Source organism: Corythoichthys intestinalis, chromosome 1 (genome assembly GCF_030265065.1).
Source record: "Corythoichthys intestinalis isolate RoL2023-P3 chromosome 1, ASM3026506v1, whole genome shotgun sequence".
NCBI lineage: Eukaryota > Metazoa > Chordata > Actinopteri > Syngnathiformes > Syngnathidae > Corythoichthys > Corythoichthys intestinalis.
Genome location: NC_080395.1, coordinates 45,640,622 through 45,658,575, shown reverse-complemented (window position 1 = coordinate 45,658,575; position 17,954 = coordinate 45,640,622). Strand labels below are relative to the sequence as shown.

Genomic DNA, 17,954 nt, shown 5'->3' with positions numbered 1-17,954 from the left:
TAACTTTTATGACATATAAGTAGGGATACACCGATACCACAGTGCAAGTCATTATTTTGCTGTTATCAAGTAGTGCTACTTGAGTACGCATTGTTTTATTTAATGAAATATTGTTCAAAAACACAAAATGCTTTTTAGATTAACACTTTTCACATTTGACACTTTTTTTTTTTTTTTAAAACAGCCTTGCCATACATATCACTTAACGCAAGGCATTCCTCTTACATGGTATCTTTGTCTGATCGTCATGTAAAAGGATTTCATACTATACAGGGGTAGACAATAAGGGAAATTTAAAGTTCACTAGCCCCACTATCAAAACCACTGGCCCAGGTCAACACTTTAGTTATTGATCCCAATAATCTCAAAAAAGAACAATTTGCTTGAATAATATGTATTATTTTTTTTTAGTAGATTGAATGAAAAGTGCAGCAAAGTGGTGCAAAAACATGAATCTATTCCAAATAATCCTATTCCAATTCCATAATCACATACATAACCATTCCATAATCACTCCAGTATAGCCAACATTTTTTCTTCAGAGCTCCAGGGGGAGGCAGGGCCACAGGACAGCCCAGTGCCTGAGCAAAGCTTTCCTGTCTTCTCCTTTCTGCCCTCTGGAGTCCCCCCCCCCCAGCTCTGTGTAGTCGTGGCAACAATTTACAAGTAAAAGAGATGACTAAGGCAATTATGGCTGACGATTTTCAAGGTAGACCGTCGTTATGTCGATATTATTTTCTCCGTATTCCCGTGGATGAATTATCACGTTATGTTCATAACATAGGTTTCATACTCGTTAACTTTTCTCTAACTTACTCGTCTGCATGTGTGGGTATTGGTCCGCACACTTCACTGTAAACCTTGTTTCTTGTCTCATCATGGCTTAGCCAAATCCAGTGATCTAGCCGCTGGGGCTGAAACTTTCTCTCCCTTTTCTTTTCATATTGGATTTCGCTTTCCCTCAACCCCTCTGGTGACTTTCTCTTTCTTGAGTGGTCTTTTTTTCCCCCGGTGCTTAGCTGGGTGCTGGGGGTTTCAGAAACCTGTCGTTTTGTCGTATCACATTAGGTGGGTGAACAAGCGAGCGAACAAGGTGTATATATGCCCCACGGAGAGCAACGGCTAGACTATAAGGTTGTCTTTGATCGGGATAGCGTAACGTCATTAAAACATACATCAACTGGGAAATCATGTGAAATTAGATTTGGGTTTTTAATCGAAGCATGATTTTTACTGGCCCCACAGGGCCAGTGGTTGGGGCATTCTGGTGGCCCTGACTGTTTTAAAAGTACGTCCGGGCCACCGGGCTATTTATATTGGTCAATCCCTGCTGTAGATCATAAATGTAGAAGGTGGATAAACGAATAGAAATACATATGCCATGTTACCTCTGTATGCTAACTACACATCGTTTTATGCACAAATACTCGTACTGGAATCGATGTACCCTACTTATAAGCTAAGTCGTGTTTTGAGGAGCTGTCATATGGTACATGTCATTGTAGAATGTGTTTTAAAATATTCTTATTCTGTCTGTAGTATCTCTGTTTTTATAGGACGTTAAAATGGCAGATCTTCAGAAATTATTCCAAAAAAATCACATCAAGAGAATCAATCCACAGACGCTATCACCAAACACATAATAGCATGTGTTGAAAAATAGTTGTACACGATACAGATAAGGCAATGTTAGAGTAATAGTGAAACATTAGCTAATTAAAGTTCTGAAATAGGACAAATAGATTTTAGTGCCCCTATTTGAGAAATTAACTTTCCAATTATTTGCACTGTAGATGGCTTGTCCTCCTCCATGACCATGGATGGACTCCGCAGTGCTTTTTCCACCTCTTCCAGCTCCACCAAGCATTGCGGTTCTTCAGCCAGTGACCATGCTCACTATGGCAATGATGAGCCAGAGGACAACAGGAGTTGCAGAGCTGTACCAAAGGGCTTCGGCGCCGAAGGTGGAAATGGGAAAAGCAATGGCAGCAGTCACTGCCTGGCCACCAAAGAGGGTGGAGGAGGGATAGGTGTGACATTACTGGAAGACCAGCAACATCAGCATATGATGCCCCCGAAGCGGCGCACCGAATTGAACATCTCTCCGCCTCCGCAAGACCTACTCAGTGATAGTCACATGTCTTGTCAGGCAGAAACACCGTTAGACTCGGAGCACAGCAACAGCATTTGGATGGAGGACTCAGTCTCCAACTTCAGTATTATGAGCACAAGCTCTTACAACGACAACACAGAGGTGCCGCGAAAGTCGCGCAAACGCACCCCGCGACAAAGGCCAGGGCGTAAGTCTTTACTGGCCAAAGAAGCCAGCATGGATGTTTTTGATGCGGACAGCGCCAAAGGACCACACTTTGTCCTTTCCCAGCTCAGCACGGACAACAAGACTGGACAAAAAGGAAGGTTTGTATACCTGTAAATAAAAGAGCTTTTACAAAAGACCAGGATTAGACCACCACACACATCCCTACCTTAGGTACAAAATAAAGTGCTGCACCCAATGTGTGAACTACAACCACAACCAGAAGGAACTTGTTTCTGTTTCCTACTGTGAATTACTGTAGTTCTTTTAAAAGCCAAGAATAATAAGTGGTGATTAAATAAACAGACACCATTCACATGCTTGATTAATGGCGTCGACATTCTTGGCCCTTCCAGGGCAACTGCGTAGCACTTTTACTGCTGATTGTTTTTAGGTTGGTAGGTAGATACTTTATTGATCCCATAGGAAATTCCGATAATACAAAGAGGATGTCATTGGCTTTGGCCGTCATCCAGAGTGTGGGCAGCTGAGTTTTGGTAGTAAATGAGTAAGGATTTCACGTTGGCAATGAGTAAAACAATAGGCCAGGGGTGTTGAAATGTATTTAAGAAAAAAAAAAAAAACTCCCTTGGCTGTGTCAACCATTCTCTTTGTTCTGTTTTCAGTCCCAAAGAAAATGCTCAAACGCCTCATCAAAAAGGAGTTCTAACAATGCAATACCCATCTAAGAGTGAACAGAAAGAGCTGAAGATCCTTGTTCAGCCTGAGCCTCAACACCGGGCTCGTTACCTGACAGAGGGCAGCAGAGGGTCTGTCAAAGACCGCAATCAGCAGGGCTTCCCGACAATAAAGGTAACTCTTGAGCAGATGTTGACCAATTTAAAGGGGTAGACAACAACCAGTGTAATTGTCCTTCTTGTAAAAAAAAAATTGTTGCTCAAGGTATTTAGGTAAAGGGGAAGGGTGGGCAGTATGGAATACTCGAGTTTGATTGGCTAAAATGGAACCAGCACTAATAAAATGTTGGATGGCAACTCTTTAGAAATACAGGCTTTTAATTTATTTTCCTCCACACTTTCTGCACAATGCAAATGTGTTGTTTTATCCCCTAACACAGCTCAGAGTTTCCCCAGAAAGATTATAACGCCTGGAAGTCCACTATGATTTAAAAATAAATAAATTAATTAATTAATTATAAAATAATAATATATTTTTAACAAACAAACAGAAATACAATTAAATAAATACTTTAAAAAAATAATTTAAAAAATATATAAAAGCCTGCAGCCCATCAGGCTTATAAAGCAATGGGTAAAACCTTGCAGCTTTTATTCTTAAGGTACTTTAATTATCAAATACAGTAGTGCCGCCATATACAAGTTTAAGTCATCCCGTTTATTTGCTCATTTTTTATATGTTTTACAGCTGGAGGGTGTGAACGAGCCGGTTATTCTGCAAGTGTTTGTCGGAAATGATGCAGAGCGCGTGAGGCCACACGGATTTTACCAAGCTTGCAGAGTGACCGGCCGTAACACTACAGCCTGCAAAGAGGTTGACATTGAGGGCACGACTGTCATTGAAATCCCCTTGGAGCCAAGCACCAACATGACCTTACCGTACGTACTTTGCTCTTTGCGTCATCACGCTTAGCATTTGTGTGCACAAAATATGACGCTTAAGGGGTTTTACAGTTAACCTACAAACAGAGAGGCCTGTTTTTGTGCAGGTGTTGACTTTATGTGCTCTTCACATTCTTCTAGTAATGTATTAGCCATCCTGTCTGTATTTAAGTCTACCGTTTTATTTATTTATTTAAATGTTCCATTATTGAACACGTTGGAGTAAATTTCAAGATAAACAGATAAGCAGCAAAGCAGGTGCCTTGCTATTTAATTGACTAACACACTGACGTCAAGTCTTTGTGCAGTGTGGACTGCGTTGGAATCTTGAAGCTCCGAAATGCTGATGTGGAGGCTCGCATCGGGGTGCCGGGGTCAAAAAAGAAGAGCACGCGGGCGAGACTTGTGTTTCGGGTCAACATCCCTCGCCCAGACGGTTCAGTGCTCACGCTTCAAACGCTTTCGTCTTCCATCCTATGCAGTAAGTGAGGCTTTTTTTTTTTTTTTTTAATCATTTTGCATTAAACATGAATACGGATACAGTAAATCAATATTTTTCTTTTTTCTTTAAAAAAAAAAAAACAAAACCCTTGTTTCACGTTTGAAAGCTTGAGTTTAGAAAGCTCTTCATTCGTTTGACATGAGCTCTGTAAGTATCCCTCATGTACTATGTGTTATTACAAACCGTAAGAGGATGGAGTTGGCTTTATAAACAGGAAGGACGGTTAAGGCCATAAGAAAATTAATTCTGTTGAACTGACTTGGGAGGAATAAAAGGAAGGATGAAACAATAGAAGCGTGACACCATTTGTACTGAGCCAACACACAATGCAGTAGTAGTTTTCCACATAGTGTAATGGATGGATACAGTTGTAAAAATTGTTTATGAAATGCCTCACGGGGGTCTTTTTTTAGCATCTTGCATGTTTAGACATCTACTGTGGGAAAGAATCATTGTGTCAGGAATGCTTTATGCCAACACGAAATGTTAGGTATTCCTACCAAACAGGTTTAGTGTACCTTCAAATAGTATGTCAATGACATGTTTTGGACTTTGGCTGCTTTTGTGATCATTACAAATTTCATAATATGGTTTATACAGCATGTTGACTGATGTCAAAACATCCAAATAATATTGTACAGTATGTATATGTTATGTGTCAAGATAAGCACCGACTCAACCAAAGAAGGTGTCGAGTCCTTTTTTTGGTTTCAGCCTGTTGTTTTCTTGTGCATGTAAATGTATCGAGTGGCAGTTGGGAAAATCTAACGTTCAGAAGTGGGCTGTTTCATTTTCCAAAACTTAGTATTGCACCTACCTGCTCTGTCAACAGCACAACCAGCAGGGTTGCCTGAGATTCTGAAAAAATCATTGCACAGCTGCTCAGTGAGAGGTGGAGATGAACTCTTCATCATTGGAAAGAATTTTCTCAAAGATGCGAAAGTTGTATTTCAAGAGAATGTTTCTGGTAAGAAAAAAATGTTTGCAAATAGACAATTGCATAATCGCAGTGTATCCAATTCAAGAAACATTTTCTTTTTCAGATGAGACATCTTGGAAGGCAGAGGCTGAAATTGACATGGAATTGTTTCACCAGGTTAGATTGAGCTGCTCTTGTTTTATTTGAACCAAGTAATTGGTGCCGACTGTTAATAAGTTAAGTGGAAGCTGTTTGAGATTTGTATGCCGATTTTGATCTAATCATCTTATATGGCTGCTGGTTCAAAGGTTTGAGTGGTCTCTTTGTATTGTGACCTAAATACACAGTTTCTGAGTTATGTGTTTCGACACTAACAGTTTTGACCTTTGCTCCTGTAAACAAAGCAGTCTCAGGAACAAAATGTAGGAATCTTCAGCTATGAACTGCTAAACAGCTTTGTTTAACAAGGTAATCCAACTGAGTTCAACATTGTTTGTAAAGCTAACAAACATTACCACACATGATAAAAAGAAAAAACCTTTGTAGCTAGACCAAAGCAAACGTCAGTAGGAAGGTCCAGTGGTAGATATGTATAGGTTGAAAACAGGTAATGGAATTGTAGATCTCTGAATTGTTAAAGAATCTACCCCTAGAAAAATTGTAATAGAAGTTGAGTTAAAACAGAATGTTACGGTAGGTCTTTGCATTCCCAATTTATTACATTTTATCAGTCCTTTGCCTCCATCATGTGGTAGGTGGTGACTCACTGTAATTTACATAATGACAGTTGTAATTCAGGGGAATCGTAAGCGAAAGTGCAATTTTCGATGAGTGTGGTTTCAGATAAAACCCAGTGAGTAACTGCTTTTTTTTTTTGTTTGGTAGGACAATAAACCGTCAGAATTGAATGATAATCTTAAAATTTTATCCTAGTTTTTAAATTCAAAGTTCTCTTGCAGAAAACCTGTCTTGAGGTATGATGCAAATTACACTGGTCTACGAGCAAAATGCTTCCTGGATAAAAGTAGTGCAGCCTTACTAAATTTGGGTGACTAAAAATAAAAAATCAGGTCAAAAGTGTCAATTTGCTCTAGTTTTTCAGATGCTGTATCTGGCCAAAATTTTAAAATCTAAGCAATTTAGTCGAAAATAGGCATTAACGGTAATGGTTATTTCTGAGTGGGGGAAAAAAAATGATATTGCCATTTCAGAATATAATCGTGTAGGCAAGAGCTTTGACATAATATGCTGTTTTCAATGTATTGCATAAACCCTGGTGTTTTGGAAGCGTTGACACACACTGATACATCCATCTAAACTGACATTAAATGTAGCAACTTTTAAAACTGATATAATTACACCAATCTATCTGTAATCAAACTTTACCCTTAAATATATTAAGTGCGTTAGCTGACCAGAACTAAAATCTTTTATTTTCCAATCCGTGTCACCACTGCAAGTATGATTTTACCTTTTTTTTTTTAATCTCCAAAGCAGATATTTTCAAAAATTTTGTACACCCTGTACTTACCCTGCTATTCGAACAAGATAGTGTTTGTAACAAGTATAAGCACTGTTCTACAAAGTTAATAAGTAAAGAAGCTTTTATTTTTTTCTTAAGTATTTATTTTTTATTAATCCATGCATTTGTTCTTTTTCTTGACTCCATGTTATGTCACAAGAATCATTTGATAGTGAAGGTTCCGCCTTACCAGAACCAAAGCATCACCTCTGATGTTTGTGTCGGTATTTATGTGGTCACCATTGCTGGCAGATCCCATGATGTTCAACCATTTACTTACAACCCAGTTTCAGGTTGGTTTTACTCTATTTCTTCTAAACATCAATAAAGTACATGTGTTTCTTTCTACACGTAATTAAAACTCATTCACTGCCATTCACGGTGACCACCGTCCGATTCATTTGAACTGGGAGGCTGGCTGCCCTCCCAATTCAAATGGATCAGACATCCATTACCTCAAATGGCAGTGAATGGATGAGCAAAGGATGGATGAGTTAAGGATGAGCAAGAACATTTTCAGGGCTCTCTTAAGCTCACATTGTCCCTATCAAAGTCATGAGTGAAAGTGTGATTGCCTTCTCTTCCAGCAAACACTGAGGTTTTTGTGAAGAAAGAGACATCCTCTCCAGTGAAGACGTGTCCTTTTGATGACCAAAGTAAAGAGTCTTTCTTTTTAAAATTTTTGTACTACAGCTTTTGCTGAAACTCACCAGCACTGTACCTCTAAGGTTTTTAGAGTTGAATTATCAAAGCTTGTGAATTACAATGAAATAAATTCTTTGCACCTTACTGTATTAGATCATACACTTCACATACCATTCTTTAGATTTTAAGACGTCTACAGTAAATGAATGAATTAAATCAATGACACCAAATTGCACTTTGATGACAAGATAAAATGACAAAAGTTGACGAATAAGGGCACTTTCCATAAAGTCTAAATGTTCTTATTATTATTACTTTCTTATTAGTAACTGACTAAAAGTTTGCTGCACACTGCACATGACCACAAACGACTGAAGCCAAGTGATTAAACCCAAGCCGTCCCAAAATTAGAGGACATTTCCATTGTACATCCCACCTTTCAGAATTTAAACAGTCCACAGGCTGAAGGCCTGTCAAGTTGCCACTCAGGTTGTTGTTGTTCTTGTGGACGCTAACTTTGAAGTCCTACGTCTTCGTCATTTGTGAGCCGATCATCATGAAACTTGCTTGCTATGTATCGTGGGCTAATATCTATCGATCCTCGGAGCCAGATTTTTGATTTTTACGATCTTACTTTCTTTCCTAATCCTTTTCGTTCTCTGTGGCCACGACTACTGTATCTGCTTCCATTTGGTCCAATCCTGTGCAGCATGTTGTGCCTCGCCCCATGTTAAATTTGCCATCTTCAGTTCGTATGTCACTGTTTTACACCATGTTGTCTATGGCCTCCCTTGCTTCCTCTTTCTAGGTGGAGTCCATCTCAAGGCTACTTTGGGGGGGCAGTTCTGGTCCATTCGGACGACATTGTCCGAGCCATCTGAGACGGCGATGTATTATTTCCACTTCCACGTTGCGGCAGTTCACCTTGTTGTATAGGTCCTCATTTAAAATCTTATCTTGCCAAAAGATTTGGCATATCTTCTGGAGACATCAGTTGTGAAAGGCATTGATCGTTTCTCGTAACATCTTTTCAGCACTCTAAGCCATAAAGCAGGACTGATTTGACATTGTTGTTGTGCAGCTGAAGTTGGTCTTAAGGCTGTACTGCTTGGATTTCCAGATGGTCTGAAGATCGGCAAAGGTGCTGCGAGCGTTTCGCAATCTTATTATGTTGATGTCTCTGCCACATGCGTTGTCCTTACTGAGAAGACTTCTCAGATATATTAGCTTCTCAACATAATCAAGAGGTTTACTGTCCACAGTGATTGGTGCATGTGGTATTGAATTAATGCACATCACTTGGGTTTTGGAGGTGTTCATATTCCAGCCAATCTGTTTGGCAGATCTATCCGTCCAGTTAGTCTTCTCTTGTAGGTAAATGTGCTTAGTGGAAAGAGTGGCAAGGTCATCAGCACAATCTTCCAGCTGGGTAAAAAGAGACCACTGTATGCCTTTGGGCTTGTCTGGCATGATCATTCGTCCAGTAGATAACGATCAGGAATAGTATGAAGGAGTTGATACATTCCTGGCGTACAAGAGATTTTACAGGGAACCTTTCAGTGACCTTGTCATTAACAATGACCCTAAATTCGTATTGAAGGTAGAACATCTTTATCATTGCAGTCATATTTGGGAACTCCATAGGAGTCTTCCTAAGGTGTCATGGTGTAAGTTGTCGAAGACTTTTGGGAAGTCTATAAAGTCAAACTTGTTATTGTGACTGTATGGAGTATATGATATTTACAATACTAAAGTTTACTATTCATCGTTGAGCTGATCAAATCTTTAACAGTTTATCTTATATATATATCTTATAGTTTATACTTATTTTTCAAGAATTTTGAAGTCAAAATGTCCTCCAATTCTGAAAAGACACATATACAGTATAGTATATAGTGTTTTACAGTTATGGTTTTTATAAATTGCTATGCATTGGTGCAATCATTTAATAGGATGGTCAACCGTTGCTAGTAGCCTCTCAATATCCACAAACTTTTTGCTTTCCTCTTCTTTATGGCCATCTGCTGCATTCCTTGTCAATAGTGTCATGATTTAGTGGTTCCTTAAAAAATTATAAGTATAATAAGTTGTTTGTTTTATGTGGCATATCCAAACCCGATACTGGGAAATTTACCATTGCACCACTTCTGTCTACAGTCTCTGACTGTAATAATTTTACGTTGATCCACTTCAGTCGCTTTAACTCGCTGTCCAGCGGTCCTTATGTAAGAGGACTAATACCTTCGGAACAGTTGGTAAATTCAAATCACCTTCTTGTGCGCTGGAATGTCTTTTGATGTAAGAAATTATATATCTTGATTCGATATCAGAATATAAACCCGACCTGGATGTTTGCTAAAGTACAATTTTAAGTAGGTATACTGTATAATAATTAGAGGTTAAGCCTTACCATACATCGTTACAGTTCGGATGCCTCCTTTGTTGCCTCAAGTGAAGAAAGAAGATGTCACTCCGATGGAGGTCACCAACAACCTCCAAAACTCTGGGATGTTCAAGGTGATGAACTATAACTTTGTTGCCTTTTTATTATACATGTATGATTTTAAAATATTAACTTTTTATTCATTACAAATGTGTCATTGGTTCTACCTGCAGACACTGGACATCTGTCCAGCCCAGCATAACACAGACATGGCTCATCTGAATACCAACAGTGAATTTTCCAACACGATGCTGCAGGCCTCAGGCGAACCCGATAAGAGCCAGGCCCCAGTTTTTACCAACACGGAAACCTTAACTGCTATCCAGCCAAGAACACATCTTGGGGAAGAAAGGCAAGTCGGCACCACTGAGTCGTTGGCAAGGCCATGTGTTGATCCTACACCTCAACAGCAGCAGTCGTCTATGTTCCCTTCAGACGAAGTGGCCCAGTTGGAAGAAGCGGTTAGGCAACTTAAATCCGAAGCGTTCAGGAGTTCACTTCAGACAGATTCAATGACCAACCAGCCGCAGCACATGCAGCAACAGCAGATCCAAAACCAACAAATTCAACAGCAACAGCAGCAAATTCATCAACAACAGCAGCAGCAACTTCAGCAGCAGCAACAGCAGCATGCCCTGGAGAATCTAAAACAGCAGATATTTCAATCACAAATTCAAATGCAGTGTGTCAATGTGGAGCAACAGGGTTCCTCACAAGGTGCTGTACCAAACCAGGGATCACTCTTCCAACAGGCTCAGCAGCAACAGCAGCAGCAACAACCAACTCTCTTTCAGCAAACAAGTGAGCTGCTATCTATTCAGACCAACTTTCTCCAGCAGACATCCTCACTCCCCTCACCGCCAGCGTTCCACAATCCCAGCCCTTTGGCTGAAGCGCACGATCCCCTGTTTCAAAGCCAAAAAACATCACACACTCCAAAGCAGCTGCAGGCCGCGCTCTTCCAAAACCCTATAACAGTTCTACATTCTCCGGACCAGCAACCTTCGACACAGAGTCTTTTTCTTCGTCAGACGTCACTTTCAGCTCAACTCACAACCAGTAATAGCCAACAGCAGCAATTGGCTTTCCTCAACACTCTTCAAACTCCTTCCCCCGAACAACCATCTGTATTTCAGGCTCAAACTCAGCTCTCTCCAATTCAGCAAGGTGCACCAATGGAGCAACAGCAGTCCTCACAGTCTCAACCGCTTTCTCAAACAAGTCAGCCGCAGTCTTTGTTTCAGAACATGTCTCAGCATCCAACTGGAAACACACTATCTTCAGGTCAACAACAACCATCTGGATTACTATTCTGTAACAACCCCTTGCCCACCACAGACCAGACATCCAATGTCCTCTTCAGCAATCAGGGGCCGATGCCTCCTTTGACCAGCAGCAGTCTTGTTTCCCCAGAGTCCCAGAACCCTTCTCTACTTTTCTCTCAGGCTAGCATGGTTACTGTAAACCAACAGGCCCGCTCTGAGCCCATGGCCTTAGGTAACACCAATGATGCACATCAACAAGTGCTGTTTCAAAATCAGCAGCCGATGCAACTTGGAAACCCCACAAACAATGGGCAAGGGCTCTTCATGCCTCCGCCCAACATGGCCTCCATGCAGGGCGGATTGTCACAGGACCTCGCACAGTCAGCCATGTTTGCCGCACCGAACAGTGTGGCGAACCTCCAGACGACCACCTCGTCTCCTGTTCAACAGCCAGGGACTCTGTTTCAGTCTGCAGTCGCTAGTGGCCTCAGTCAGCCCAGCCAGCCTGAACCACCTGATCTCTTCATTTTTGGAATTCAGAATGGTAAGGAATTTGATAACTTGCTGTAAAATATAACTTATATATGTAACAGTGGTAGAACTGAGATGGTAAGAACTTTAGGTAATGTTTGTATTTGTTTAAAGATGGTAAAATGCAAGGTATCATATGGCAAGGCAAATTTATTTATACAGCACAATTCAACACAAGGTAATTCAAAGTGCTATACATCACAGGGAGGATCATAAAAATCACATTAAATCAAAAGAACGTTAAAACAAAGACAATGAAAACAAGAAATAAAATTATACATTAAATTGCATTAAATCGAAATCAGAAAGCAGAGAAGGAATAAAAAGCAAATGGCCTGAAATTTGAAATATATAGACAGTTATGGATATGCTGTGATAAACAAAAGCGTTTTTAGCCCTGATTTAAAGGAGCTAATAGTTTGAGCACACTTCAGACCTTCAGGTGATTTATTTCAGAGTTGAGCATAATAATTAAATGCTACCTCACCCTGCTTGGTTATTGTTCTTGGAACATACAGGAGACCGGTTCCAGATAGCCTTAGGGGTCTAGATGTTTCATAGTGATCCAACAAATCAAGCATGTATTTTGGTCCAAGGCCATTAAGTGTTTTGTAGACGAGCAGTAGTATTTTGTAGTCTATCCTTTCACTCACTGGAAGCCAGTGTAATGATTTCAAAACCGGTGTAATGTGGTCCAGTTTCCTTGTATTTTTAAGGACTCTGGCAGCAGCATTCCGTACGAGCTGCAGCTTCCTGACTGATTTTTTTATCAAGACCTGTAAATAAACTGTTGCAATTGTCCAATCTACTGACAGTGAATGCATGCATAAGTTTTTCCATGTCTTGTTGAATCAGAAGCCCCTTGATTCGGGCTATTTTTTTTTGGCTTGTGGGCCGGGTGGGCGGTGCGTCCCCTCTTGCCATCCCTGAAGGCCGATTGATGGGTGCGTGGGTGGCCCGGGGGACCACCCTGGATCCTGGGGGGTGGGGTGATGGCTCCCTTGCTGGGCTGCGGGAGGAGGGATGGGCTGCTCTGGAACCCCCCGACCGCCCTCCCTCCCCGGGCTGGCTGGGTGGGGGCCTTGGCCCTGAGTTGGCACCCGCGTGGCGTCTCCGCTCATCTGCGTGGCTGTCGCGCGCTTGGTGGGGCTCGCATGCGGCTGGATGATAGGGCGCGCGCGGGTGGGGTGTCCCGTTGCCGGGAGTGGCAATGGGGCGGCATAGGGTCGGTCACCAACGACATACACTCACAAGGGATTCACACGATTACTGGGTTCCAGATCACAGAGCTGATTTGTGTACACTCTACCTCTTTCAACCACTTAGCTTATAGACTCCCCCACCCCCGTCCCCCTCTTTCCCTGGTCAACAGGCCCCCCACATGGTGTCAACCGGAAATACATCTAGCTGACGATAGCACCAACATATTAGTAGTTACTGTAGACGTTCAATGTATTTCTTGTTGTTTGTATGTGTTTCTTTTCTTTCTTCTCTGTGTTTCTTCTGTTCCCCCATAACCCGTTCCTGTTCGCTGCTTTGTCATAATAAACGAGGTATGTTGAATGATCACAATGGGAGTATGCCAAACTCTCAATGTGAAACATTAAAACTGCTCAGACCAACCGGGCACTTAGACCTCCATTCTTTGTGTCAAACAGCTGAACAGGACAGGTTTAAAAAAAAAAAAAAAAAAAAATACCGCTAGTGTTTAACAAGCTAAACGATGATTGACAGATTAGCGACTGAGAAGATAGCGCTACCAAGCTTCTCTGGCAAGATCAGAGCAGCACCCCTGTCACGCCTCATTAACTTTAACATGCAAACTCAGTCTCTAGCTGCCTGCTGAGCTAGAAAAGCCGCAAGAAAGAGTGAGAGCCTGTACGTGATCGGTTCAGGACATCTATAAAATATTAAATTTATTTGTTGAAAAAAAAAATCGACGATGAACTGAGGGCGTAAAGTTTGAAGTGCAAATAGTGAGGAATCACTGTATATACTATACAAGTTTTGAATTGGGGGAAAAAAATGCATTATTTAATCACGAAGGGACCAGCATCTTTGTAAACCTGGGTGTATGTGAATCAGCCTGTAAAGAACCTTTTTGTTTTCTTCACTTACAGAATGTGGTCAGCTGATGAACGGCCCAGGAAACACTCTTTCGGATCAGATTATAGCCATTAGCCAGTCTGGTCAGAACCAAAGAGAGAGTGAGGCCCGCAATCAGTCGCTGCTCAGTCAGTCGCTGTTGCAGTCAGTGACTGTTCAGAACAGTTTGAATGCCTCCCGGAACATGGAGAAGATTGATGACCTCCTCGTCAGCTGCCTGCAGGAGCCTGGCAGCAGCATGAGTCGTTCATATTGATTTTCAAAGAAAATGATGCTTTTGTCTTTCATTTATTATCATCAAATGTACATGATGGGTAAACAGTCTTTTAGCGGTTTGTAAATGTGACTGAGCCACCATTGTGTTCTGATAAGATTTAATGTACCCTTTGGGCGCAAGAGTTATTTTTAATATCGCTCAAAATGCACTAAATTTGAGTGAAATACATCAATCCAGAATACTGAGAACAGTACATCTTTATGTAGAAGTGTCCCTAAAAGTCCTATTTCCAGGAATGTAAGGTTGATGCGGAAAGAAAGTTTGAACAGATTGTAGTATGTGTATGTCGTGTAGTGGCTGTGTGGTTGAAAATGGTGCAGTAAGTGTATTTAGAGTCAAATGAGATAATGCAAAGAATGAAACAAGCATGAACAGCAGCGTTTGCCAAGTCATATATATATAATTTTCAATGTGAGTGCCTTAACAGCAACACTTTAGGTCTCAACTTGAGCCAACTATTCTGAATTTGTAGTTTTATGAAATATTTGTCTTAATTTTTCTCACAGAACGAATGATGAAACAGTCAAACAAGTGTAGTCTATTTGGGCTTTATTTGCTCATTGGAATACATGAGAAAAGTCATTGGGAAGCTATGAAGTAGGATACATTAGGATCTAAGTAAAAATGTAGTTAATTTGTTTGAATCATCTCTTTTTAGCACGGATAAAATTAAAATAAAGTCCAAAATGTAATATAAGCAAAAGGTAGCACAAAGTTGATATAATTAAGGAACATTTTAGGCAAAATTGTTTGATTTTTCTGACAAAAACAATGTAAAATAGGACAATATTTTATTTGTACTTTGGAGTCACATTGATGGACTCTGTCCGCGTCAAGTACGTTTTATAATTTTGGTTTAGAAGCTTGTGTTTGGCATGTGGAAATATTTGCTCTAGTGTTTCTGCCCAAAACATTTTGAGAATTCATCCAATTTGTGACTTTAGCTTCAAACTTTAGCAACTTTTAAAACAACAATTAATATTAAACAAGTGCAAGCTTCGAGAAATTCAACACTCCAGCCTTTTTGCTTATGGTCCCTAACCTTAGAAAAGTAAGGAAGTGGCCAACACTGTCCTTGTGCCAGCCAACAAAGGCTACGTTCTGATCACAAGGTTAATTGACCCAAATCTGTTCCGTATGCTTTATCTTACTCGAGATTTTTTTCATCATGGTCCAAACGGGCAAAGTCGCATGGAAACTGATATTTTCAATTCGATCGAGGCCGCTTTAGCATCTGGCTTTACAGTGAGCTCAATAGCGTGCCAAGCGATAAGCACAGTATATTTAGACTGTTAGTGACGTCATTTGCTAGTATACTTCTGCACACTTTGGCTAGGCATATGGTAGAGGTCAAGCTTCTACGCATGCATGACACACAAAAAGATCATAAATGACAAAATTGCGCATTATGTGGCCTGAACGTAGCCTTATTTTATCGACACTGAGCCAAGAATCTGGACATAATTGTTGCTCCCTGAGCCACTGCTTTTCAACCAAAAAATGTTACTGTGGGTATAAAAAATGTATACACCCCTGTTTTGAAATGGTTTTATCTTTTTATATTACTAAAAAAGTCAGAGGCGTGTAGATTTTTTGTATAATTACTGTAGGATCATTTTACCATTCTCGTTATCGTTTTTTAATTTTATTTTGGGATTTATTAAATGCTAAAATACAGACTGTACTACCATTATTATTCATTCTTATGTAATTAGTTTGCTAGTGTTGGCTGGCTTTGTACAAATCCTGATGACGGGTCAGTTGTATGGCCCGCCTGGTTGCATTTGTTTATATTCTATTGCTAAAAATCAAAATAGCAATACAGCTCTTCTCATTGTTCCTTGGGTTATAACCCTGCTGTTTGTTGGGGTAGTAAGGTGTTTAAATCATTTTAGGGGCTGGTCTCTGACAAAATACCTAACAGCCTATTGTCTGTGTTTTTTGTGTCTTTATAACAAACGCTGTGTTTCTAATGTTGCAATTATCAACCTGCTATAACGAAAAACAGCCATTTGGATTATGTGCGGTGGTAGTTGTAGTCATTGTAGTTCAGTGTAGCCTTGATTTATGTGATGACTGGCGTGCCGATATATTGCTATGAGCAGAGTGGTTTTCAGTTGGACGTTAATCCAGTAGTACACCAACAGTCTCGTGGTATTGGCTCTCTTTAAACATGTGAAACTGAAGATCTCTAGTGTTAAATATTTATGATTGTATTTTTTTCTCGTGTATTTTATTATGAGTTTACTCCATTTTTGCATATGTATTTATTTACTTCTCATTTTCAAGTATGTTGTTGGGTTTAAATCATTTGAACTGTGACCGATGGTAATCGTTGTGGTTTGTAGCTGACATCTGCCCATTCGAAACCTTGGACTGATGCTGAAAAGTACTATTTTTTTTCTACTATAAATGACACTTGCAGGTTTAAAACTACATTCGGATTCATTCATGACAAAAGCTAAACACTAAAATGTTTTGACCCAACCTTTTGGGGGACTATTGCACCAAACTTCACTAATTTATTCTTTGGGAAACAAAAAAAGGACTCATTTTCAGTATTATGACCAATACAAACCAATGATTGTCAGAATAGAATCATTACACATTGTGATTGTACAGAATGGTTGAAAGCATTGTAAGAATCATCGAATGCACACTGGGGAGGTAAACATTACATTGATGTCTCTTTCAATAGAACAAGCCGTTTATTTACCAACCTTAACGGTCTATAGTTTGCTTTAACGTGTACATGCGCTTCAAAATACAACCCTAATGTAAAAATTCTTGTAATCGACAGGCTTGTTTAACACTCCGCTTGCTTCACAATGTTGAGAAAATGCAAGCCAAGACACTTTAAATGTGCTAATAATGAGCTACAGCAGGGGAGAGAGAGATTATTTCTATGAAATGTCTGTAGTGCATTTAACCCATTTATTCTGAAGTATCCAATGCATTTGTGTGGACATGGATGGGCATATTTTCTGAAACTGCTATGCAGCGAAACTTAATGTAGGTTGGTTAGGTTTTTGAATATATATATTTTTATATAGCCATTAGGTTTTTAACTATTACAGGGGAGCCATAAGTTTTCATTCCAGTATTTAAGCTTTGAGCTTAATATTTGCTGCTTTGCTTAATTGATTGAACTGACTTTTTCCCCCCCGAACATTTTTCCGTGCCCAATTCCTTTCAACCGTAACGTCAATGTTCTGTTAGCAGAGAGACGGTGCTTTGATGTTTTTGAGTCTTTAAGGTAGAAAAATCTTGGCACACTATCACGTTTACTTTTGAAAAATCAAAGTGATTCTTAGCAAATTTCATAAGTAATTCTGCATTTGATGGTTTCTTCCTGAATACATCTTGGATGGCTTCAAGGTCTCAGCGCAAGGATGCACGACACATTCATTTTCAGTTTCAAACAATGAACAACTGTCATATAACACGTTCTGCCTTTTTTGGGATCCTTTTTTCTGTAAACTTGCTGCCGTCTATATTAAACATATTTGAAAAGTTTGAATTGTGAAGCGTCTTCAATGCTTAATACATAATTCAATAGGAAAATTAATATTAAATGTTTATAGCATATTTGTACAACATATTGCTTGTTTACAATAAAATTGCAAGAAAATTGGATTATTTTTGAAAATGTATTATTGTTCATACTGAAAGTGAAGTAATCTCATTGGCAGGTAGCAGTGTAATCGGTTCTAATCTGCACCGGCGATGCACTTCATCCCCCCTGAATAAAACCCACGCCGGCGGAGAACACAATAACCACTAGGCTAAACCCCTAAACCATACATTTACAGCTGAAAAGAAAAAGTTTAATATGCCAACTGCTGTG

The 17,954-nt window shown here is 39.9% G+C and overlaps 1 protein-coding gene across 2 annotated transcripts in view; it reads left to right on the top strand.

The window, feature by feature from the left end:
* Window positions 1-17,623, top strand: part of nfat5b (nuclear factor of activated T cells 5b) — a 57,809-nt gene extending 40,186 nt beyond the window's left edge. For both annotated transcript variants that reach the window (XM_057833083.1, XM_057833090.1), the window contains exons 3-13: window positions 1,794-2,418; window positions 2,944-3,130; window positions 3,704-3,894; window positions 4,206-4,378; window positions 5,232-5,366; window positions 5,443-5,495; window positions 7,001-7,133; window positions 7,428-7,496; window positions 9,911-10,002; window positions 10,102-11,737; window positions 13,845-17,623. In XM_057833083.1, coding sequence (XP_057689066.1) covers window positions 1,794-2,418; window positions 2,944-3,130; window positions 3,704-3,894; window positions 4,206-4,378; window positions 5,232-5,366; window positions 5,443-5,495; window positions 7,001-7,133; window positions 7,428-7,496; window positions 9,911-10,002; window positions 10,102-11,737; window positions 13,845-14,086 — 3,536 coding nt within the window. In that variant the 3' untranslated portion in view covers window positions 14,087-17,623. The remainder of the gene's footprint in view (window positions 1-1,793; window positions 2,419-2,943; window positions 3,131-3,703; window positions 3,895-4,205; window positions 4,379-5,231; window positions 5,367-5,442; window positions 5,496-7,000; window positions 7,134-7,427; window positions 7,497-9,910; window positions 10,003-10,101; window positions 11,738-13,844) is intronic.
* The last annotated feature ends 331 nt before the right edge of the window (window positions 17,624-17,954 follow it).